At 49.1% G+C, this 25845-nt stretch overlaps 1 protein-coding gene across 1 annotated transcript in view; it reads left to right on the top strand.

Moving 5' to 3' along the window:
• LOC140409328 (sepiapterin reductase-like) overlaps positions 1 to 24774 on the top strand; it is a 41268-nt gene extending 16494 nt beyond the window's left edge. Inside the window, exons 2-3 of the mRNA XM_072497741.1 lie at positions 17094 to 17384; positions 22372 to 24774. Coding sequence (XP_072353842.1) covers positions 17094 to 17384; positions 22372 to 22562 — 482 coding nt within the window. The 3' untranslated portion in view covers positions 22563 to 24774. The remainder of the gene's footprint in view (positions 1 to 17093; positions 17385 to 22371) is intronic.
• The last annotated feature ends 1071 nt before the right edge of the window (positions 24775 to 25845 follow it).

The following is a 25845-nucleotide window of genomic DNA, read 5'->3' as shown; positions in this document are numbered from 1 at the left end:
AGGCATATGGGACACTCGCTTTTATCAATCGAGGCGTAGATAAGAAAAGGCAGGTCATGTTGGAGTTGTATCGAACTTTGGTGAGGCCACAGCTGGAGTATGTGTGCAGTTCTGGTCACCACATTATAGGAAGGATGTGATTGCACTGGAGGGGGTGCAGAGGAGATTCACCAGGACGTTGCCTGGGATGGAGCATTTAAATTATAAAGAAAGGTTGGATAGGCTCGGGTTGTTTTCACTGGAACAGACAAGACTGAGGGGCGACCTGATCGAGGTGCACAAGATTATGAGGGGCATGGACAGGGTGGATAGGGAGCAGCTGTTCCCCTTAGTTGAAGGGTCTGTACGAGGGGGGCACAAGTTCAAGGTGAGGGGTGCGAGATTTAGGGGGATTTGAGGAAAAACCTTTTTACTCAGAGGGTGGTGAGGGTCTGGAACGCCCTGCCTGGGAGGGTGGTAGAGGCGGGTTGCCTCACACCCTTTAAAAAGTATCTGGATGAGCGCTTGGCCGTCTTAACATTCCAGGCTATGGGCCAAGTGCTGGACAATGGGGTTAGGATTGACAGATCAGGTCCCTTTCATGCGACGGTGCAAACTCGATGGGCCGAAGGGCCTTTTCTGCACTGGATTTTTCTGTGATTCTGTTTATATTTATATATTGAGGGAAATATACCGAATCTACATGACTTTGCCAAGAAGGAAACCAGAACGGAGAATTGTGCTCCAACCAAGGTTCTGCACACATTTAGCACAACATCTAATTTTAAAGTTTGCCACAGCACATTGTCTCCCTCTGCAGAAAATGCCTGAGTGGGTCTCCTGAGCCACACCCAGCGATGCTGACCACATAGTTGACCACCACGTCATAAACCAGCGCCTTATGAGTTGTGGACGGCTGCCACAGATGTAAGATTATTTCCAAGATGTCAGTGAATATTTATAAACAGAGGGAGTGCAGTAGATTGCTGACCAGGTATGAAGTTTCTTTATTTTTTCATGGGTTGTGGGTGTCGCTGGCAAGTCCAGCATTTATTGCCCATTCCCTAACTGCCCTTAAAATGAATGGTTTACTGGGGCCTTTCAGGGGGCAGCTGAGAGACAGCCACATGATCTTTGCTTGTTGGCGTGTATGAGTGTTGATTTATTGAAGTAATGTGCATCTCACTGCAAAGTGGTTAACTCAGCACCCGTGACCTCGCAAGGGTCAGTGTCACGCAAGGGTCAGTGCTGTGTCCACTTTAGTTTTCAGTACTGTTTCTATAAAGGAAAGATTCATATCTCTGCAGTGCCTCTCGCAACTTCAGGACAAACTTTGGGCAGCCTCTGACCTGCTCTTGTTGCCACAGGATTTATATGGCTGGTCCAGTTCAGTTTCTGGTCAAAGCGAATCTGCAACCTAGCTTCACATACCTGGCTCTGTCCTGCACCCGTGAATCTGCTTTTGGAATGCGGGCGTCGCCGGCTCGGATAATTTTTATTGCCCATTCCTCTTTGCCCTTGAGAAGACGGTGGTGAGCTGACTACAACTGAAATGAAATGAAATGAAAATCGCTTATTGTCACAAGTCGGCTTCAATGAAGTTACTGTGAAAAGCCCCTAGTCGCCACATTCCGGCGCCTGTTCGGGGAGGTTGTTACGGGAATTGAACCGTGCTGCTGGCCTGCCTCGGTCTGCTTTCAAAGCCAGCCATTTAGCCCTGTGCTAAACAGCCCCTGCAGTCCATGTGGTGTAGGAACACCCACAGTGCTAATAGAGAGGATATTAACCCAGCGACAGTGAAGGAACGGTGATATATTTCCAAGTCAGGATGGTGAGTGACTTGAAGGGGGACCTCCAGGTGGTGGGGTTCCCAGGTACCTGCTGCTCTTGTCCTTCTAGATGGTAGTGGTCGCAGGTTTGAAAGGGGCTGTGTAAGGAGCCTTGCGACAGTGAATCTTGTACATGATACACAGTGTTGTCCCTGTGCGTCGATGGAGGGAATGAATGTTTAAAATGGTGGATTGGATCAAGTGGGCTGCTTTGTCCTGGATGGTGTTGAGCTTCTTGAGTGTTGTTAGACTCGTCCAGGCACGTGGAGACTATTCCATTGCACTCCTGACTTGTGCCTAGTAGATGGTGGACAGGCTTTGGGGGGGTCAGGAGGTGAGATACTTGCCATAAGATTGCCAGCCTTTGACCTGCCCTGGTAGCCACAGTATTAATGTGGCTAGTCCAGTTCAGTTTCTGATCAATGGTAACCCCCAGGATGTTGATGGTTTGGAATTCAACGATGGTAATGCTGTTACTTGGCACTTGTGTGATAGGAATGTAACTTCCAATCACTCCAACCAGCGGAGAGTTTTACTCCTGATTCTCATTGACCAGTTCTGCTGGGATTCCTTGATGCGACATTTAGTCAAATGCTGCCATGACGTCAAGGGCAGTCTCTCAAATTGGTTGGACAGTGGCTGCAATGAGTTCTGGAGCTGGGTGGCCCTGGCGGAGTCCAGCGTGGGCATTGGACAGCAGGTTACTGTTCAGAATTTCCATTTTCAGACCCCTTCCATCACTTCACTGTTGATGGAGAGCAGACTGACAGGGCGGTAATTGGCTGGGTTGGATTTGTCCCGCTTTTTGTGCACAGGACACACCTGGGCAATTTTCCACATTGCTGGGTAGATGCCAGTGTTGTAGATGTACTGGAACACCTTGGCTAGGGGCGCGGTAAGTTCTGGAGCGAAAGTCTTCCGATCTATTGCCGGAATTTTGTCACAGCCTACAGCCTTTGCCTTCAGTCATTTCTTGATATCAAATTGGTTGAAGACTGGAATCTGTGATCTGCTTTTCCTCAAATCCCCTCCAAACCTCCTGCCCATTGCCTTAAATCTCTGCCCCCTGCTTATCGACCCCTTTACTGAGGGGAAAGATTTCTTCCGATCCACCCTATCTATGTCCTAATTTTATACACCTCATTAGTGTATAATGTACCTGAGCCTTCTCTGCTCTAAGGGAAACACCCTATCCAGATTCTCTTGACAGCTGAAATGTTCCAGCAATGGCAAAATCCTGGTGAAACTCCTCTCCAGTGCAATCACATCCTTCCTATAATGTGGTGACCAGAACTGCACACAGTTCTCTGGCTGTGGCCTCACCAGTGTTTTGTACAGATCCATCATAACCTCCCTGCTCTTATATTCTATTCCTCTGCTAATAAAGGCAACTATCGCATGTGCCTTCTTAACCACCTTATCCTGAAGTCCTGCTGGCTTTAGGGATCTTTGGACCTGTGCCCCAAGGTCTCTGTGATCCTCTGTACGTCCTCGCGCTTTACTGTTCACTGTGTATTCCCTTGCCTTGTTAGATGTCCCAAAATGCATCACCTCACACTTTTCTGGGTTAAATTCCATTTGCCACTGTTTTGCCCATCCGACCAGCCCGGCTATATCATCTTGTAATTGAAGACTTTCCTCCTCACTGTTTATCACACCACCAATTTTCGTGCCACCTGAAAAATTACTGATCACACCCCACATATTCCTGTTAGATCATTCATGGACACGACAAACAGCAAGGGACCCAGCCTCGATCCCTGTGGTACACCACTGGGCACAGGCTTCAAGTCGTAAAAACAACCTTCGACCAACACCCACTGCCTCCGACCACTAAACCATTTGTGGATCCGGTTTTCCAAATTGCCCTGGACAGACTTCGACAGATTTCAAACAGAACTTGCAACTCAATACCAGGAGCCCATGAGGCAGCAGCAGAATTGTATTCATATTCCCCCCACTCTACCATTACCACCCAGCCAGGGGATCAACCCTGGTTCAATGAAGAGTGCAGGAGGGCATGTCAGGAGCAACATCAGGCATACCGGAAAATGAGGTGTCAACCCGGTGATGCTATATTTGTGTGCCAAACAGCCGGTGGGGGTGGCATGGTAGCACTGTTGTTTCACAGCTCCAGGGTTTGATTTCTCGAGGAATTAAGGGCTATGGAGAGAGAGCGGGTAAATGGAGTTGAAATCAGCCATGATTGAATGGCGGAGTGGACTCGATGGGCCGAATGGCCTTACTTCCGCTCCTATGTCTTATGGTCTTATAAGACAGAAGTTGATAAATTCTTATGGTCCCAGATTCGATTCCCGGCTTGGGTCATTGTGTGGAGTCTGCACCTTCTCCCCGTGTCTGCGCGGGTTTCCTCCGGGTGCTCCGGTTTCCTCCCCCAAGTCCCGAAAGAGGTGCTGTTAGATAATTTGGACATTCTGAATTCTCCCTCTGTGTATCTGAACAGGCTTCGGAGTGTGGCGACGAGGGGTTTTTCACAGTTACTACATTGCAGTGTTAATGTTTGCCCACTTGTGACAATAAAGATTATTATTAAAATAATCAGCAAGTGATAGAGCTATGCGATCTCACAACCAACGGGACAGAGCTAAGCTCTGCAGTCCTGCCACATCCAGCTGTGAATGGTGGTGGAAAACTAAACAACCCACTGGAGGAGGAGGCTCCACAAATATCTACATCCTCAATGATGGAGGAGCCCAGGCCATATGTGCAAAAGACAAGGCTGAGGTATTTGCAACAATCTTCAGCCAGAAGTACCGAGTGGATGATCCATCTCGGTCTCCTCTCGAGGTGCCCAGCATCACAGATTAGACTCTTCAGGCAATGCGATTCACTCCACGTGATATCCCCAAGAAACAGCTAAAGCCACTGGATACAGGACAATTCCAACCCAGCCAATAACGGCTCCATCAGTCTACTCTTGATTATCAGCAAAGCAATAGAATGAGCTGTCAGTAGTGCTATCAAGCCACACATACTTAGCAATAACCTCGCAAATGCTCAATTTGAATTCTCCCAGGGCCTCTCATCTCCTGACTGACTGCCACTGACAAGCTCGGGCAGCACGGTAGCACAAGTGGATAGCACTGTGGCTTCACAGCGCCAGGGTCCCAGGTTCGCTTCCCCGCTGGGTCACTGTCTATGCGGAGTCTGCACGTTCTCCCCGTGTCTGTGTGGGTTTCCTCCGGGTGCTCCGGTTTCCTCCCACAGTCCAAAGACGTGCTGTTGCTGCTAACTTTAGCTTTAGTTTAATTGCTCTGTTCTATCACCTTTGCTCTTGAGTCGCCAGGTATCTTTCTGATACCGCCACGTGGTTCAAGTCCGAGTAATGATCAATAATCCAACACACCGTAAGAGTTAAATCAACGCACATTTATTATATACAGTAATCAATACTTATGCATGAATTCTACTTCTAAGCTACTTCCTACAACTAACAGGCCAATACTTAACTTGGAAATGGCCCACCAGGTCAGGGAAACGAATGGCCTTTCGTTTGGGTTCTGAGCCTGCGGGATTCGAAGCTGGGACAGATCGATAGCTAGGAGCGTCTATCTCGTAGCGAGCATTAAAGTAAGACTTAGGATTTGAGTGGGTGTTGCAGAAGGCTAGCAGAAGGGTCACAGGAGGGTGCAGAGGGGTAGCAGAAGGGAGAAGGGCCGATTTGAACTTGGATTCTATTGTTATAGTCCCCAGGGGCTTCCCGCCTTTCGGGGCGGACCCTGTACCTGGTTCCAAGTGATTGAACTTTGCCCCAATCACTTGGTTCGATATTCTCCAATGCTGGAGTGATTCCTTGATCGATGGGCGGTCTTGGGGTGATCGTTCACCTCCCTTTGTGTAGGCTCCTGTTGGCGCCGAAAAGTCTAGGTTGGCTTTGTGTGTCTAAATTGTTGCACATTGTTCCCGGGGATTGCTGATTAGTATTCAGATGGCTGGTGTTTTGTTATGCTGATGGCTGCAGGTATCGATCTTGTCTGGCCTTCCCAGAGGCGAATACACAGTTTTACCTGCAGCTGCTTGTTTTAGTCCTGTTGGCTGATTTTCCCATCAGCCTTTTCCGTTCGCCATCTTAAATCGGGGTTAGCCATTCTAAATCGGGAGTTAGCCATTTTAACTGGCTACATTTCCTCCTTGTGATCCTAACGTGAAGCGTGAAGGATCACATCACTATGTTGCTTTCCAATCCCTGACCTGGGAGGGAGGGGGGACACACTTCCTTCATGGCCTCTGCACTGACCATAGCTATGCAAAAATTTTTACTAACAATTCTAAAACAATAAACTGGGAATCTCTAACTTATTCTTAATATACTACATTCGCTTAAACATTCCATCATCCTACCTTCCTCAACCATACAATAAAATCATAGCATTTCATACAGTCTTTCCTGGCTTGGCAGGCAAGCTCAGGATCTTACAATTTGCTCATGAAAAAGTTCTTTACAGTTCTTTACTTACAATAACAATAAACGCAAGTGAATGTACTTTATTATAGATCGCGGGGGTCTGGTCGTAACCGAACATAGGGATCTGATCCTATATACCGGGGTTCGAGCGCGGTAGGCTCTCCTTCTCCATTTCCGTAGACGCATAGTCTGCACAATACAGCAGAGTATCGCTAATGCTAGTAAAGTTTCTATTACATAGGACAGGGAGTACCAGGTTATAAACCTGGCACACCAGGATGATGTGGTGTCACTGGTGACTGGTCTCTGGGTACTGCGGGGAAGTGAAACATTAACGGCTGGGGGGCTTGATGTCATGGGGTTTGCGTTCACGCGCAACCAAAAGTCCATAAACATTGTGCTGATCCATATGAAGGAAGTCCTCATGGCTGTTCTCTTTCCTTTTCTTTCTTTGTTTTCTCCGGTCCTGGAGCTTCTGGAGTTCTGTAGAAACAAGCATAGTGTCTGTAACTATCTTTGCTTAATATCTTGTACGCTAGTGTGTCTGTCCTTTGGTGCCAATTACTCCCTTTATAATTGGTCACTATGTGTGACTCCCTCATTTTTTTTTCAAAACAAATTTTTAGGACACGACACACTTCCCAATAATGAACCAGTTCTGATTTAGCATCCAAATGTTCCAGGATGTAAATAGCAGATGGCCGGCCACCTAAAGGTTACCTAAACAAACAAAACGTTTTGAACTGAAAAATGCCAAATGAGGTGCGTATGGGCCGCGACGGGTAAGAGTTGGATGGAGTCCCCGGGTAGGACGGCTACCAATGCCGTATCTCCCCTGCCCAAGCGTAGTTAACCAGCGGGGGGTTCCCAGGCAGGGCGGGTCTCAAGCCCTTTCTCCACTGCCTGAGCAACCGACAAAAACGGGCAAAAATGTAGTCATCGTGGTGGGGCTGCCGTAGTGGTTCTATCCTTCGAACCAGAAGGGCAGTTACGAGCGGGCGTCTGGTACCCGAACAAGTGTCTGCAGACAAGCTAGTTCCTCTGAACTAGTGTCTGGCCACAGTGAGTCTCTGTAGGCAAGTCCTCAGAGGTTTCGGCCGAATAGGCGTGGGGCAGTGAGAAGAAAATTCTCCTGTCGGACATACAACATTTAACAAACTTACAAACAACATAAAACATTCTGCAGGGTCCATCAGAAAGGACAACACTTCTCCCAAGCAGTTCCTTTAAAACATCATCTGGACACCTCAGTTCTCGGTTGCGACAGGGTCGCAAAGGGGTTCTTGGTTTGGGAGTCAGACCCGAGGTCGTCCTCTTCTCCCGGGTGCCAAACTCCCGAGTGTATCAGGGCTGAAAGGGCTGCATGGTGTGAGGTGGGGTCGCTCTCGTCGTTGCGGACGAGTCGGTATGAGTTGTCACAGTGCCAATAATTGGTGTCTAGTTGTGTGGGGACAAAATCGGGGTCGTCAGTGTCGTTCGGTGGTCAGTGGTGGGGTTTGTTCAGGAAAGTGATCAGGAAGGGATCACTTGGATCATAGTCGGAATTGCTGGGTGTGGGGCCTATTGCATGGGGATAGTAGGGTGGCGTGCTGTGGCTATCGCCCGAGTCACAGTCGCTGTCTCTGCTGCTGCAGTCTATGGGCGTTCCGGGGCGGAGTGTATATTTCGGGGGTGGAGTCGAGGTCGAGTCCGTGGCTGGGCTGGACGTGTTGGGGGTTGGGAGGGTTACATTGGCTGTGGGCGGGGCATGGTGTGCTGCGTCGAGCATGACGTGGTGTGCGTGGTTCGACTGTGTTCCATAAGCCTTTAGCTGGTTGATATGGAACCACGCAGTCTTACCATTGGGGTTCTTTATTTTATAAACAGAAGGGCTTACTTTATCCGCAATGGAATATGGACCCGAGTATTTTGGTGACAGGAATGTGCTGGGGTATATACAGAAAGCATCACTTGCTGTCCGATACTATACTCAGTCGCATGCACAGTCTTGTCGAAACAAGCCTTGCTCTGTTTCTTTCTGGTGCCCAATTTTACTGCGGCTGCTAACTGAGCCGTTTTAACATTTGCAACTAATTGCTCCACGGCTTTCTCATGTGTGAGGGCCGTCACTTCGGGGCTGATCAAGTCCAAACCTAATAAATATTCTGTGCCTTTCATGGGGTGTCCGGTCATGAGAGTGTGTGGGGTGTAACCTGTGGAGGTAGAAATTGTATTACGCAAAAACATCACGCAAAAGGAAGGACTGAGTCCCAAGTGGTGGGGTTCTGCTGGACCATTTTTCTGAGGGTGGTTTTTAGGGTCTGATTCATGCGCTCCACGATACCACTCGACTGTGGGTGGTATGCTATGTGGAATTTTTGGGTGATGCCAAATATCGTGAGGACGTTCTGCATGACACGTCCCGTAAAATGGGAACCTTGGTCGGATTCAATGCTGCGGGGGAGCCCCCATCTTGTAAAGATGTGGTGGGTCAAAATCTTGGCTGTGGTTTTTGCAGTGTTTGTGCGGGCTGGGAATGCTTCCACCCATTTTGTAAATGTGTCTATGACCACCAGTACATACTTATAGCCATTCCTGCAAGGGGGCAATGGTCCTGTAAAGTCAATCTGGAGGTTAGTCCAGGGGCCATTAACGGATCGGGTGTGGCTGAGTTGAGCCTTTTTGGCATATCTGTCCGGATTATTCTGCGCACAGATAAGACAGTTTTCTACGTAATGATTTACATCTTCCTTTAAATTCGGCCACCAACAAAGCTGCTTGAGATGGGCTGTAGTGGGATCGATTCCCTGATGTCCATGACCGTCATGGAACAAGCAAATCAATTGGTTCCTGTCCTGTTCAGGAACCACATAAAGGGTGTCCTTTAACACCACACCGTCATGGGTGGTCAGTGTATTTCTAAATTACTCATAGGATGCTGGATAGTTCCCTTTTACAATCTCCGTGAGATTGCTGTCCTGCTTCTGGGCCTCCACTAGATCCTCGATCTTTGTCTGTGAGACCTGAACTGCACTCACTGGTGCGCCTTCGGGGGGGAGTCCAACAATATCCATGTCTGGAACCTGCTTTAGCCAGTGCGTCGGCTTTTACATTTCCAGGGGGGGAGGAGCGATGGTGACTGCGGACTTTGATGATCCCAAAAGTCCTGTTCTGTGCTCTTTCTAAAATATGGCGGAGCAATGGGGCTGAGGGGAGGAGTTTTCCATCTGCGGAAACAAATCCTCTTGCTTTCCACAGGGGCAGGAATTCCGTGAGGCTGTTGCAGACATAGACGCTGTCCGAGTATATGTCTGCTGGGCTGGGGAAGGAATCTGGGTGTTCCACTATATATGCGATGGCCGCGAGCTCTGCTGCCTGTGCGCCTAAGTGTCCGGGTAGTTTCAACGATATTTCCTCGAGGGCGCGTCCCTGTGCGTCCTCGACATATATACCGCAACCTGTTATGCGCTTCCCATCCAAGACTGTGGAAGATCCATCCATCTTTATGGGCTCACACGTGTCCGTGTGCTGGGGGCTCTGGGTTGAATTACCTATCTTTCTGGCGATAAAGGGGCCTGTGTTGTGGCGTGGAGAGATAATCTCATATTCATGGCGGGTTCCGGGGTACTGTAAATTGTCGGCTAAATAGGTGTGTGTCTTTGTCCTTTTCACAGTGATGTCCCACCCCTGCAAGAGAAGGGTCCATCGAGCTGCTCGAATCTGACTAACTGTACCGTCCTTGAGTCGTCCGTCCAGTAAAAGTTGGGTGGGGGGGTGTTTGGTGAGAATTGTGATGGGGTTCAGTCCGGTAATATACAAAAAGTACTGGACTGCCCAGAAAACTGCGAGCAGGTGCCTCTCACAGGCTGAAAATCCCTGCTCCACAGCATCTAAATGTCTGGAGGCGTAAGCTACGGGCTTTAACTGTTCGTGCCGTTCCTGGAGGAGCACGGCCGAAAGGGTGCGGTCTGTGGTCGCTACCTCTATGGCGTAAGGGGAAAGCGGGTCTGGAACTTGTAGTGCGGGGGCTGCTATGAGTGTCTGTTTTAAAGAGTCCACAGCATCCGTATGCTGCGGAAGCCATTCCTAGGGGGCTCCTTTCTTTAGAAGGTCTGAGAGGGTTGCTGCCTTGCTGGCGAAACCGTCAATGTGGTTTCGGCAGTAGCCAACCAGTCCTAAAAACGACCGGAGGGCTGAAACGTTCTGGGGAAGGGGCAATTTAGCAATCGAGTCAATCCTTTTATGCTCGATCCCGCGTTTACCGTGCATGATAATTGTTCCCAAATATATCACCTTGTCTTCCAAAATCTTGGGGTTGACTTTACAACCAATTGAGTGTAAGAGTTCCAGGAGTTCGGACAGAAGCTCAATGTGCTCTTCCTTGATGTCTGTTTGCAGTAGTAGGTCGTCTACATACTGTACCAGACATTCGGGGCGAGAGAATTTTGCTCAACCATTTGCCAGCTGTCGGTGGAAAATGGAGGGGGAGTTGTGGAAGCCTTGTGGCAGGCATGTCCACGTGTACTGCTGTGCTTTAAAGGTGAAGGCAAATTTGTACTGGCACGCCTTTGCCAAAGGAATGGACCAGAATCCATTACTGACGTCCAAAACCGTAAAGTATCGGGAATTGAGTCCCTGTTTGAGCATGGTCTCGGGACTTGTGGCTACAGTGGGGGCTGCTGCGGGGGTGACTTTGTTGAGTTCCCGGTAATCGATGGTCAGTCGCCATGATCCATCGGGCTTTCTCACTGGCCAAATCGGGGCATTATTAGTGGAGGCTACTGATCGAAGTACGCCCTCCTCTAATAAGCTTTCTATTACCTTGGAGATTTTTCCCTCAGCCTCTTGGGGAAATCCGTACTGTTTTTGGGGTCTAGGGTCAGGTCCTGTGATCTGTACGGAACCAGTCATCCGTCCACAGTCGTGCTTGTGGGTCGCGAATGCTGCCCTGTTCTTTTGCAGAACTGCCCTAACCTGCTTGTCCGTACTAATTGTGGTCGGGTTGAACCAAAATTCGCCTACGGCGCTAATTTTGTTCATATACTCTCCTATTTTGAGCGTTGCGGGGGCTCTTGCGGATTTTGCCATCTTCCAGACACACTGGTTGACTGGATCGAATGAAAGGTGGTGGGAATTCATGAAATCAATTCCCAGATTGTGTTCTGCTGTGTGGGGCAGGTCAACTAAAACTACGGGGTGCTTGGTGGTGATGTTACCGATTTGAATGGGTACAGGGGCTGTGATGTGTCCCTGCTGTGAGTGACCTGTAAAGTCGCTGAGGGTGATAGTGGCTGTAGTGGGCCACGTGTCTTTTTGGAACATGATGGAGGAATTTATTGTGGTGCGGGGCCCTCCTGTGTCCCAGAGAAATTTGATCGGCTGTCCCCAAATTTTTGCTGCAACAACCGGTCATCCTGACCTATCCCAAAGGGTGTCGCAGACCCAACTGGGGGAGCCCGTACACCGTCAGTCCGTTCCGGTCAAGTCCGTCTGATCTGATCGGGCGCTAACGCTATGAATGGGCTCTGTCTTTTTCCTAATCAGAGTGCCCGTCTGCCGGGCTCTCTCTGGCTTTTTAGGGGCATTGCACTCTTTTGCGAAGTGTCCCAACTGTCCGCAGTTGTAACACTCCTGTGACTTGGGTGGGGGGCTGTTCTTTCTCTCATTCACCCATGCGGGGTTCTGGTGTGTTTTTACTGCCTGCATATCTGCGCCGGCCTGCTTTTCCTCGCTATTCTTAACGGCGGGTTAACTTTGAACAGATTGTTCCCAAACGCGGGACAATCTCTTCACTACCCACTTCTCGTTATGGACCTCCTCTGAGGGATCATAACTCGTACAAGCTTTCTGTCCTGTTTCTGTGGCATGGGAGATAAGGGTGCGGGTCTATTTGGCCATGTTGTCTGGGGACAAATGGGCGCGGTCTACATCTCCAAAGACTGCTGCGAAGTGGATCCACAGGCGCCCAGCGAACGCTGTGGGGTGCTCAGATTTCCTCTGCCTACATTTGTTGAGGCCATCTACAGGGTAACCCCGGTTATACCCGATCGCATCCAGGATCGCGGTATGCATTTCTGCAAGGGTGCCTCCTCCTACATTCTGTGGGTCGGGAAGCGCTGCTGCTACCGACGGATCTAAACTTAAAACTGTGAGCTTTACGTGCTCTCGCTCATCCAGGCCGTACATGTGCGCCTGATGTCTAACTGTGGCACAGAAATGGTGGGGGTCTGAGGTGGGGAGGAATGGTGTGATCTTCTCGCACGCGTCCCGTAATTGGGTCACTGTTAAGGGGGTGGAATATAGATATTCCGCATCGTCCGGTGTGGCTGTGCAGTGGGTGGTTATTGGGTTCATTGGAGCCTGAACTATTTGCTCTGTGGGGGGTTGGGGCTCTTTTCTCTTCTGTGGCTTTCCCTGCGCACATGTTCCCTGAACATATCTCTGCGCTGTTTCGTTTAACTCTTCCCAATCAGGGCCGTCTTCCTGATCTAACTTTTCCCCAAAGGTTTCCTGAAAACCTTTTTGAACAGAAAGCAGCGATTGCAGCTCTGCAATCTGCTTCCGGCACTTTGCGTGATCTAACATGCTTTGTCTTTGTTCTGTGGTGGCAGCATGGAGTGCTCTTAATGCTGCCTTGAGATCACTACACTGTTTCTGTAATGTCTCTACCTGTTTTTCTGTCTCCTCTCGTACCAGGACTGCACGTTGCGTGTCCTGATAGGCCTTTTCGTATTGAGACTGGAAGCTGCTTAAATGCGCCAGACAAGACTGGTGAGCCCGTTTGGCGTCATCCACCTCTCCATCCTTTGCTGCCAATTTCCTCCTCAATTCCATATTCTCTCTTTCAACTTCGCTCACATCGACCTTACTCATCCGATGTATGCCCTCAACCTCTTTGCGGAGCGTCTTAACGACCTCCTCTGTGCCTCGCAATTGTGCCAAACAGGACACGATTGCCATCGGCTTGCGAGCTTGTCCCAAGCTCTTTTTGTGGATCTCGCTCAGGGTCTCCCACCAAGTATGTCCTATACTCCCGGGACCTGATTCCTCGTTATCACAGAAATCATTCCAAAGGGGCCATCCTTTCCCTTTGAGATATTTCCTGATTTCTTCCTCCCAAATGGGACATTGTCCCACTCTACTGCTGCTGGTCGCTGCGACCGCACATTCCTCAGGGTTCATGAGGCGCTGCATTGCCATCTTGCCTATCCGAATGCCTCTTCTTTAAAATTTGGAACAGGGGGCTAAGGCAGTGTTGTAAATACGGGTATGGCTTTCGCTACTTTCCGATATACAAACTTCCGACAGCTTTGACGCAACAAAAATCTATCCGTTTTACCTTATAGCCCTGTTAGTTACGCCTATCTCGTAGCGAGCGTTGAAGTAAGACTTACGATTTGAGCGGCTGTTGCAGAAGGCTAGCAGAAGGGTCGCAGGAGGGTGCAGAAGGGGTAGCAGAAGGGAGAAGGGCAGATTTGAACTTGGACTCTATTCTTATAGTCCCCAGGGGCTTCCCGCCTTTCGGGGCGGACCCTGTACCTGGTTCCAAGTGATTGGACTTTGTCCCAATCACTTGGTTCGATATTCTCCAATGCTGGAGCGATTCCTTGATCGATGGGTGGTCTTGGGGTGATCGTTCACCTCCCTTTGTGTAGGCTCCTGTTGGCGCCGAAAAGTCTGGGTTGGCTTTGTGTGTCTATATTGTTGCACATTGTTCCTGGGGATTGCTCATTAGTATTCAGATGGCTGGTGTTTTGTTATGATGGCTGCAGGTATCGATCCTGTCTGGCCTCCCCAGAGGCGAATACACAGTTTTACCTGCAGCTGCTTGTTTTAGTCCTGTTGGCTGATTTTCCCATCTGCCTTTTCCGTTCGCCATTTTAAATCGGGGTTAGCCATTCTAAATCGGGAGTTAGCCATTTTAACTGGCTACAGTGCACGTTAGGTGGATTGGCCATGATAAATTGCCCTTAGTGACCAAGAAGGTTAGGAGGGGCTGTTGGGTTATGGGGATAGGGTGGAAGAGAGGGCTCAAGTGGATCGGTGCAGACTCGATGGGCTGAATGGCCTCCTTCTGCACTGTATGTTCTATTTGACCGAGTTTGGCATCAAGGAGCCCTCGCTAAACTGGAGTCAATGGGGATCAGGGGGAAACTCTCCGCTGGTTGGGGTCATACCCGGCACAAAGAAAGATGGTTGTGGTGGTTGGAGGTCAATCATCTCAGCTCCAGGACATCACTGCAGGAGCTCCTCAGGATGGTGTCCTGGACCCAACCATCTTCAGCTGCTTCATCAATGACCTTTTGGTCACAAAAACACGTGTTAACAATAATTCTTAGTTACCTACCATTGAGCCAATTTTATTTCCAGCTTGATACATTGCCTGGATCTAATGGAATTTTACTTTTTTAACCAGTCTACCATGTTTGTCAAAATCTTTCCTAAAACCACATCCACTGCACTACCCTCATCAAGCCTCCTTGTTACTTCCTCAAAAAATGCAATCCAGTGAGTCAGACATGTCCTTTCCTTAACTAATCCAAGCTGACTGTCCTTCATTAATCCAGTAATTTTCCCACTACAGTGGTTAAGCTGACTGGCTTACAATTGTTCAGTCTATCCCTCGCTCTTTTTAAACAAAGGTAAAATGTTAGCAGAGCTCCAGTCCCCTGGCACCTCACCTGTACGCAATGAGGATTGGAAAATGGAGGTCGCAGCTTATGCCATATTATACCATTTCCTCCCTGGCTTCTTTTAATAGTCTGGAGGACATTTAATCCATCCCTGGTAACTTTTTCACTTTAAAGGATGCTTATGCCCTGAAAGACCCCACACTCCCCATGTTTATCACTCAATACTCCTCCTTAACTACAGTGTCTGCATCGTCCCCCTTTTTTGTGAAGACAGCTGCAAAGTACTCATTAAGAGCCAAACCAATATCTTCCACCTTGACACATAGGTTACCTATGTTACCTTGGTGTTTTATGGGCCTGACTCTTTTCTTCGTTATCCTCTTAATGTATTGATAAAACGTCTTTGCGTTCTCCTTGATTATGCCTGCCAATATTCTTTCAGGCTCTCTTTTTTAAGGTTGTTAAAAAATAAATGCAGACTCCCCAATTCTTTCTATCCAATTAAGGGGCAATTTAGCGTGGCTAATCCACCTACCCTGCACATCTTTGGGTTGTGGGGGAGAGACCCACGCAGACACGGGGAGAATGTGCAAACTCCACACGGACAGTGACCCATGGTCGGGATCGATCCCGGGTCCTCGGCGCCGTGAGGCAGCAGTGCTAACCACTGCGCCACCGTGCCGGCCTTTTCAGACTCTCTCTTTGCTTTCCTAATTTTGCTTTTGATTCCACCATCTCTGTCTGCCCCTCAGCTTTCTGTAGTATTGCGTTCTGGGTATCTGACATACATTTTTCTTTTCTGTCTTATCGTATGTTCCCTGACACCTGGGGAACTCTAGATTTGGTGCTAAGCCGAAGGCTGACGCACAAGCACTTGCGAGCAATAGTTCGCTCCGCGATATGTTTTCTTGGCATCTTAAAGGAAACGAGGAAGAGGCAGAGAGGTGAGGGATAGAATTCCAAAGTTTGGGCCTGAGGCTGCTGAAGGAATGAGGCCAGGATTAGAGGACTGTAGACATCTTGGAGGATTCTGGGCTTGGAGAACGTTACGTAGGCAGGGAGGACCGAAGCCACGCAGGGCTTTGGAAACCAAGGTGAGAATTTAAAAACCGACAGATTGCTCAAGCGGGAGCCAACGCCAGTCAATGAGCTCAGGGACGATTGGGGTTGCTGGCCCTCCAGGATTGGCCTGGGGTCTCCAGGAATTGAAGACCCATCTCCGCAACACAGCTGTGTGCAACCCTGGGCGGAAACCATCGGGATGTTATAAAAGATCTTTTTTTTTAAAGAGGTTTTCTTTTGAGCATTTCCCAATATTTGTCAATGTTTTTATATCCGGCGAAAAGAGAATGGGGTAATGAGTGTTATTGCTGTCCGACTGGTGTGGGAATAACTCACAGGACAACGGCGGCGTGGGAGGGCTGACTAGGCTGTATCAACCTCAACATTGAATCATCTTTCTCCAGACGCTGAACAGTCGGGTAGAATCGCCATAATCCCAGATGACCGTAGGCTGCTTTCCACTTTGAGGGGGGGGTTAAGGTTAGCTGATGATTTAACCTGACTGGTGATGATTTAACCTGAGGATCATCGCACCCTCAGGCGAGGGGCAAGGTTGAGAAGGTGGGACCTTCATAAATAACCTGAGCCGGTACGGGAATTGAACCCACGCAGTTGGCTTCGTTGTGCATTCTGAACCAGCCGCCTAGCCAACTGAGCTAAACCAGACTCTCAATACAGCAACAGTTAAAACACAGAACATACAGTGCAGAAGGAGGCCATTCGGCCCATCGAGTCTGCACCGACCCACTTAAGCCGTCACTTCCACCCTATCCCCGGAACCCAATATCCCCTCCTAACCTTTTTTGGTCACTGGGGGCAATTTAGTGCGGCCAATCCACCTAAGGGCAATCTTTGTACTGTGGGAGGAAACCGGGGCACCCGGAGGAAACGCACGGCAGACAAGGGGAGAACCTGCAGACTCCGCACAGACAGTGACCCAGCAGGGAATCAAACCTGGGACCCCGGTGTTGTGAAGCCACAGTGCTATCCACTTTGCTACCGTGCTGCCAGTGTCAGTTTCAAATGCTGGGGATGAAGATTTGTGTGGCATGGTGTGGGTTTGGATGATGGCAGCAAGGTTTTCTGGAGTTTGAGGCTTACGGAGTGGCGTGGGCTGCCAACACGGACAGCGTTAAAACAGTCAGGTCGGAGAACAAATGTTAGTTTCTTTCTCTCTCCCCTCAGGTTCTCTGGGAGATGTCTCGAAGTTTGTCGTGGACTTTACCGAGCCCTCAGAGATCAACAGTTACTTCGCCTTCAACTTCACATCCCCGGTGTGCCTTACTGCTTCCCTGCTGAAAGCTTTTCCAAAGCGAGAGAACTTTCACAGGACAGTGGTCAATATCAGCTCGCTGTGTGCAAGACAGCCTTTCAAATCCTGGTCACTGTACTGCTCAGCAAAGGCTGCGCGGGCCATGATGTTCAGAGTCCTGGCAGCAGAGGAGCCGGATGTCAGGGTTCTAAGCTATTCTCCAGGTAACAGAGACAGGATTACTCACAAAGTCACACAGGGAGGATTACTCTCGGGGTAACACAGTGAGGATTACTCTTGTGGTAACACAGTGAGGATTACTCTCGGGGTAACACAGTGAGGATTACTCTCGGGGTAACACAGTGAGGATTACTGTCGGGGTAACACAGTGAGGATTACTCTCGGGGTAACACAGTGAGGATTACTCTCGGGGTAACACAGTGAGGATTACTCTCGGGGTAACACAGTGAGGATTACTCTCAGGGTAACACAGTGAGGATTACTCTCGGGGTAACACAGTGAGGATTACTCTCGGGGTAACACAGTGAGGATTACTCTCGGGGTAACACAGTGAGGATTACTGTCGGGGTAACACAGTGAGGATTACTCTCGGGGTAACACAGGGAGGATTAATCTCGGGGTAACACAGTGAGGATTACTCTCGGGGTAACACAGTGAGGATTACTCTCGGGGTAACACAGTGAGGATTACTCTCGGGGTAACACAGTGAGGATTACTCTCGGGGTAACACAGTGAGGATTACTCTCGGGGTAACACAGTGAGGATTACGCTCGGGGTAACACAGGGAGGAATACTCTCAGGGTAACACAGTGAGGATTACTCTCGGGGTAACACAGTGAGGATTACGCTCGGGGTAACACAGTGATGATTACTCTTGGGGTGACACAGTGAGAATTACTCTCAGGGTAACACAGTGAGGATTACGCTCGGGGAAACACAGTGAGGATTACGCTCGGGGTAACACAGTGATGATTACTCTTGGGGTGACACAGTGAGGATTACGCTCGGGGTAACACAGTGAGGATTACTGTCGGGGTAACACAGTGAGGATTACTCTTGTGGTGACACAGTGAGGATTACTCTTGGGGTAACACAGTGAGGATTACTCTCAGGGTAACACAGTGAGGATTACTCTCGGGGTAACACAGTGAGGATTACTCTCCGGGTAACACAGGGAGGATTACTCTCGGGGTAACACAGTGAGGATTACTCTTGTGGTAACACAGTGAGGATTACTCTCGGGGTAACACAGTGAGGATTACTCTCGGGGTAACACAGGGAGGATTAATCTCGGGGTAACACAGTGAGGATTACTGTCGGGGTAACACAGTGAGGATTACTCTCAGGGTAACACAGTGAGGATTACTCTCGGGGTAACACAGTGAGGATTACTCTCGGGGTAACACAGTGAGGATTACTCTCGGGGTAACACAGGGAGGATTAATCTCGGGGTAACACAGTGAGGATTACTCTCGGGGTAACACAGTGAGGATTACTCTCGGGGTAACACAGTGAGGATTACTCTCGGGGTAACACAGTGAGGATTACGCTCGGGGTAACACAGGGAGGAATACTCTCAGGGTAACACAGTGAGGATTACTCTCGGGGTAACACAGTGAGGATTACGCTCGGGGTAACACAGTGATGCTTACTCTTGGGGTGACACAGTGAGAATTACTCTCAGGGTAACACAGTGAGGATTACGCTCGGGGAAACACAGTGAGGATTACGCTCGGGGTAACACAGTGATGATTACTCTTGGGGTGACACAGTGAGGATTACGCTCGGGGTAACACAGTGAGGATTACTGTCGGGGTAACACAGTGAGGATTACTCTTGTGGTGACACAGTGAGGATTACTCTTGGGGTAACACAGTGAGGATTACTCTCAGGGTAACACAGTGAGGATTACTCTCGGGGTAACACAGTGAGGATTACTCTCGGGGTAACACAGGGAGGATTACTCTCGGGGTAACACAGTGAGGATTACTCTCGGGGTAACACAGTGAGGATTACTCTCGGGGTAACACAGTGAGGATTACTCTCGGGGTAACACAGTGAGGAATACTCTCAGGGTAACACAGTGAGGATTACTCTCGGGGTAACACAGTGAGGATTACGCTCGGGGTAACACAGTGAGGAATACTCTCAGGCTAACACAGTGAGGATTACGCTCGGGGTAACACAGTGATGATTACTCTTGGGGTGACACAGTGATGATTACTCTCGGGGTAACACAGTGAGGATTACTCTCAGGGTAACACAGTGAGGATTACTCTTGGGGTAATACAGTGAGGATTACTCTCGGGGTAACACAGTGAGGATTACTCTCAGTGTAACACAGTGAGGATTACTCTCGGGGTAACACAGGGAGGATTACTCTCGGGGTAACACAGTGAGGATTACTCTCGGGGTAACACAGTGAGGATTACTCTCGGGGTAACACAGTGAGGATTACTCTCGGGATAACACAGTGAGGATTACGCTCGGGGTAACACAGTGAGGAATACTCTCAGGGTAACACAGTGAGGATTACTCTCAGGGTAACACAGTGAGGATTACGCTCGGGGTAACACAGTGAGGATTACTGTCGGGGTAACACAGTGAGGATTACGCTCGGGGTAACACAGTGAGGATTACTCTCGGGGTAACAGAGTGAGGATTACTCTCAGTAATTACTCTCAGATTACTCTGAGTTTTTTGAGGGAGTGACCAAGAAGGTAGATGAGGGTAGTGCAGTAGACGTTGTCTACATGGACTTTAGCAAAGCCTTTGACAAGGTACCGCATGGTAGGTTGTTGCAGAAGGTTAAAGCTCACGGGATCCAGGGTGAGGTTGCCAATTGGATTCAAAATTGGCTGGACGACAGAAGGCAGAGGGTGGTTGTAGAGGGTTGTTTTTCAAACTGGAGGCCTGTGACCAGTGGTGTGCCTCAGGGATCGGTGCTGGGTCCACTGTTATTTGAGATTTATATTAATGATTTGGATGAGAATTTAGGAGGCATGGTTAGTAAGTTTGCAGATGACACCAAGATTGGTGGCACAGTGGATAGTGAAGAAGGTTATCTAGGATTGCAAAGGGATCTTGATCAATTAGGCCAGTGGGCCGACGAATGGCAGATGGAGTTTAATTTAGATAAATGTGAGGTGATGCATTTTGGCAGATCGAATCAGGCCAGGACCTACTCAGTTAATGGTATGGCGTTGGGGAGAGTTATAGAACAAAGAGATCTAGGAGTACAGGTTCATAGCTCCTTGAAGGTGGAGTCGCAGGTGGACAGGGTGGTGAAGAAGGCATTCGGCATGCTTGGTTTCATTGGTCAGAACATTGAATATAGGAGTTGGGACGTCTTGTTGAAGTTGTACAAGACATTGGTACGGCCACACTTGGAATACTGTGTGCAGTTCTGGTCACCCTATTATAGAAAGGATATTATTAAACTAGAAAGAGTGCAGAAAAGATTTACTAGGATGTTGCCGGGACTTGATGGTTTGAGTTATAAGGAGAGGCTGGATAGACTGGGACTTTTTTCCCTGGAGCGTAGGAGGCTTAGGGGTGATCTTATAGAGGTCTATAAAATAATGAGGGGCATAGATAAGGTAGATAGTCAACATCTTTTCCCAAAGGTAGGGGAGTCTAAAACTAGAGGGCATAGGTTTAAGGTGAGAGGGGAGAGATTCAGAAGGGCCCAGAGGGGCAATTTCTTCACTCAGAGGGTAGTGAGTGTCTGGAATGGGCTGCCAGAGGTAGTAGTAGAAGCGGGTACAATTGTGTCTTTCAAAAAGCATTTAGATGGTTACATGGGTAAGATGGGTATAGAGGGTTATGGGCCAAGTGCGGGCAACTGGGACTAGCTTAATGGTAAAAAACTGGGCGGCATGGACTGGTTGGGCCGAAGGGCCTGTTTCCATGCTGTAAACTTCTATGATTCTATGAACACAGTGAGGATTACTCTCAGGGTAACACAGTGAGGATTACTGTCGGGGTAACACAGTGAGGATTACTCTCGGGGTGACACAGTGAGGATTACTCTTGGGGTGACACAGTGAGGATTACTCTCAGGGTAACACAGTGAGGATTACTCTCGGGAGAACAGAGTGAGGATTACTCTCTGGGTAACAGAGTGAGGATTACTCTCGGGGTAACAGAGTGAGGATTACTCTCGGGGTAACAGAGTGAGGATTACTCTCAGGGTAACACAGTGAGGATTACTCTCAGGGTAACACAGTGAGGATTACTCTCGGGGTAACAGAGTGAGGATTACTCTTGGGGTAACAGAGTGAGGATTACTCTTGGGGTAACAGAGTGAGGATTACTCTCGGGGTAACAGAGTGAGGATTACTCTCGGGGTAACAGAGTGAGGATTACTCTCAGGGTAACACAGTGAGGATTACTCTCGGGGTAACAGAGTGAGGATTACTCTCGGGGTAACAGAGTGAGCATTACTCTCGGGGTAACAGAGTGAGGATTACTCTCGGGGTAACAGAGTGAGGATTACTCTCAGGGTAACACAGTGAGGATTACTCACAGGGTAACACAGTGAGGATTACTCTCAGGGTAACACAGTGAGGATTACTCTCGGGGTAACACAGTGAGGATTACTCTCGGGGTAACACAGTGAAGATTACTCTCAGGGTAACACAGTGAGGATTACTCTCGGGGTAACACAGGGAGGATTACTCTCGGGGTAACACTGAGGATTACTCTCAGGGTAACACAGTGAGCATTACTCTCAGGGTAACACTGTGAGGATTATTCTCAGGGTAACACAGTGAGGATTACTCTCGGGGTAACACTGAGGATTACTCTCAGGGTAACACAGTGAGGATTACTCTCAGGGTAACACTGTGAGGATTACTCTCAGGGTAACACAGTGAGGGTTACTCTCAGGGTAACACAGTGAGGGTTACTCTCAGGGTAACACAGTGAGGATTACTCTCGGGGTAACACAGTGAGGGTTACTCTCAGGGTAACACAGTGAGGATTACTCTCGTGGTGACACAGTGAAGATTATTTTTGAGCTCAGACTGTGAGGCTCAATGACTAAAGCGCAAAAATTGCTTCATCTGTGTGCAGTGCTTTGTGATGTCCGCAGATGGTTAAAAGCTCTATAAATTACAAGTTCTTTCTTGATGTGAAGGGTGTTCATGATGATTAAACCCCAGTTGAATTCATGCTTTCCCTGGACAGGGCCCCTGGACACTGAGATGCAGAAGACAGCTCGGTCAGAGACTGCAGACCCGGAGTTGCGTCAGACCTTCACTGACATGCATCGGGACGGACGGCTCATTGATTGCCAGGAATCGGCCAGGAAGCTGGTGAACATCCTAGTTCGCGATGAATTTCAGTCTGGCGCTCACATCGATTACTATGACCAGTAAGCACGAGCGTGCCCGCTGCTGGCAAGACTGACAGCGCGACATAGCAACATAGGACTTTGGAGAAGGAGTAGGCCACTTGGCCACTTGACCCTCCTACACTGTTCAATTAGTCTGATCCTGTCTGTCCCTCATAGCCCATGACTCTCTAGTCTATCAGAAATCTACCTAACTGAGTCTTCACCACGTTCAATGACTCAGCGCCCACTAGAGAATTCCATAGCTGACAAATCTCTGAGAGACAGAAAAATCTCCTTATTGCTGTCTTGTTCTTATTCGGTGTCCTGTAGTTCTTGTCCCCTGCCACAGGGGGAAGCATCCTCCCTGCATCCACCCTCACAATTCTGCTCTGGTGATGCTGGTTGGTGTGAGTCAGATCAGTGTTTGTACTTCTCTCCAAACAAGGACCCAAAGGGATCATGACCTCATTGTTGATGCATGCGGGGTAAATTCAACTCTCCCTTCACCCTCCACGCTCGGCAGTCACTCTCTCAGTAAATTCACAACCGACCAGTTAACTCAATAATGCACAATAGGGCAGCGCGACAGCACAGTGGTTAGCACAGTTGCTTCGCAGCTCTAGGTTCGATTCCTGGCTTGGGTCTCTGTCTGTGCGGAGTCTGCACGTCCTCCCCGTGTCTGCGTGGGTTTCCTCCGGCTGCTCCGGTTTCCTCCCACAGTCTGACGATGTGCGGGTGAGGTGGATTGGCCATGATAAATTGCCCTTCGTGTCCAAAAAGGTTAAGTGGGGTCACTGGGTTACGGGGATAGGGTGGAGGTGTGGGCTTGGGTGGGGGGCTCTTTCCGGAGGCCAGTGCGGATGGGCCGAATGGCCTCCTTCAGCACTGTAAATTCCATGATTCTCTCCTGCTGTGTGGGAGTTTTAACAAACAGCGCCTCTCTATTTCTCAAAAAACATCTTCAATATCACTTTGTGTCCCTGTGCTTGTCTAAGTACTGTGTGCGTACTGTCTCCAGATATTGATTGTGTGTGTGTGTCTCTCTCTCTCTCTGCCTCACCCAGTGTTTGTGTCTCTCTCTCTGCCTCACCCAGTGTTTGTGTCTCTCTCTCTCTCTCTGCCTCACCCAGTGTTTGTCTCTCTCTCTCTGCCTCACCCAGTGTTTGTCTCTCTCTCTCTGCCTCACCCAGTGTTTGTGTCTCTCTCTCTGCCTCACCCAGTGTTTGTGTCTCTCTCTCTCTCTCTGCCTCACCCAGTGTTTGTCTCTCTCTCTCTGCCTCACCCAGTGTTTGTCTCTCTCTCTCTGCCTCACCCAGTGTTTGTGTCTCTCTCTCTGCCTCACCCAGTGTTTGTGTGTCTCTCTCTCTCTCTCTCTGCCTCACCCAGTGTTTGTGATTCTCTCTCTCTCTGTTGACCTTTCTTTATCTCACAGGACGTCTATTTTTCCAGTTCTCTCTCACTCTGTGTTTCTCTTACTCTATTTCTATCCTCTTCTTTCTCTTTCAGTGTCTTTCCATTCTTAGGCAGCTCTTTCTGACGAGATCACTTTTTTCTCTCACTGTGTGTGTGTGCGTGTGTGTGTGAGTCAGGTGAATGATAAAGATATCATAACACTATTTCAAAGAAGACAAGGGGAGGGGTTTGGCCCAGTTTTCCTGGGCCTATATTTACCTCAACCGGCATCACTGAAACAGATTGTCTGGTCATGGTCACGTTGCAAAATGGCTGCTGCAGTCTGTCCATCGCAACACTCAACAGCACTTCAAAAAGTACTTCACTGATTGTAAACTTCTTTGGGTCGACCAGCGGGGGTGAAAGGCACTTGAAAATTCAAGTCTTTCTTTGGGCAGCACGGTAGCATAGTGGTTAGCACAATTGCTTCACAGCTCCTGGCTCCCTGTCTGTGCAGAGTCTGCACATCCTCCCCGTGTGTGCGTGGGTTTCCTCCGGGTGCTCCGGTTTCCTCCCACAGTCCAAAGATGTGCGGGTTAGGCGGATTGGCCGTGATAAATTGCCCTTAGTGTCCAAACATTGCCCTGAGTGCTGGGTGGGGTTACTGGGTGATGGGGATAGGGTGGAGGTGTTGACCTTGGGTAGGGTGCTCTTTCCAAGAGCCGGTGCGGACTCGATGGGCCGAAAGGCCTCCTTCTGCACTGTAAATTCTATGATAATCTGTGATAATTGTACCTCTGTCATGTGTCAGTTGCCGTGGTCAAATGCTGTTTTAAAATATTAAATCTGGGACTGCTATCTGACGTGACACGTGTTGTCCCTATTGTGAGCCTGAGGTTGGGGATGGGACCAATGATAAAGAGAATGAGACAGAAGTTGGAGTAAAATCTAAGAGTCAATTTGTTCTCAATTCATTTATGGGATGTGGGTGTGAACGGTGGTGGGCAAATAAGCAGCTCAGTGGAGGGTGGGCTCCACAAATAGCCCCATCCTCAATGACTGCCAATGGGGAGCCCAGCACATCAAGGCTGAAGCATTTGAAACAATTTATAGCCACAATGCCGATTGGATGCCAGGGGTCCCCAGCATCACAGATGTCAGTCTTCAGCCAAGGCGATTCACTCCACGTGATATCAGGAAATGGCTGAAGGCACTGGGCACTGCAAAGGCTCTGGGCCCTGACAATATTCCAGCAATAGTGCTGAAGACTTGTGCTCCAGAACTTGCTGCACCCCCAGCCAAGCTGTTCCAGTTCAGCTACATCACTGGCACCTACCCGGCAAGGTGGAACATTGCCCAGGTGTGCCCTGTACACAAGAAACAGGACAAATCCAACCCAGCCAATTACCGCCCTGTCAGTCAACTCTCCATCATCAGCAAAGTGATGGAAGGAGTCATCAACAGTGCTATCAAGCGGCACTTACTCAGCAATAACCTGCTCACAGACGCTCAGTTTGGGTTCCGCCAGGGTCACTCAGCGCCTGTCCTCATTACAGCCTTGGTTCAAACATGGACAAAAGAGCTGAATGCCAGAGGTGAGGTGGCATTGGCTGCCCTTAACATCAGATCCACAATTGACCGAGGATTGCATGTCTTTAGGACAGAGATAGATAGGTTCTTGATTAATAAAGGGATCAGGGGTTATGGGGAGAAGGCAGGAGAATGGGGATGAGAAATTATCAGCCATGATTGAATGGCGGAGCAGACTCGATGGGCCGAGTGGCCTAATTCTGCTCCTATGTCCTATGGTCTTGTGCATCAAGGAACCCAAACTAAACTGGAGTCAATGGGAATCAGGGGGGAACCTTTCCGCTGGTTGGAGTCATACCCGGCACAAAGGACGATGGTTGTGGTGGTTGGAAGTCAATCATCTC

Source organism: Scyliorhinus torazame, chromosome 3 (genome assembly GCF_047496885.1).
Source record: "Scyliorhinus torazame isolate Kashiwa2021f chromosome 3, sScyTor2.1, whole genome shotgun sequence".
NCBI classification, from domain to species: domain Eukaryota; kingdom Metazoa; phylum Chordata; class Chondrichthyes; order Carcharhiniformes; family Scyliorhinidae; genus Scyliorhinus; species Scyliorhinus torazame.
The sequence above is the reverse complement of the archived record's forward strand: the minus strand, read 5'-3'. Positions and strand labels throughout refer to the sequence as shown.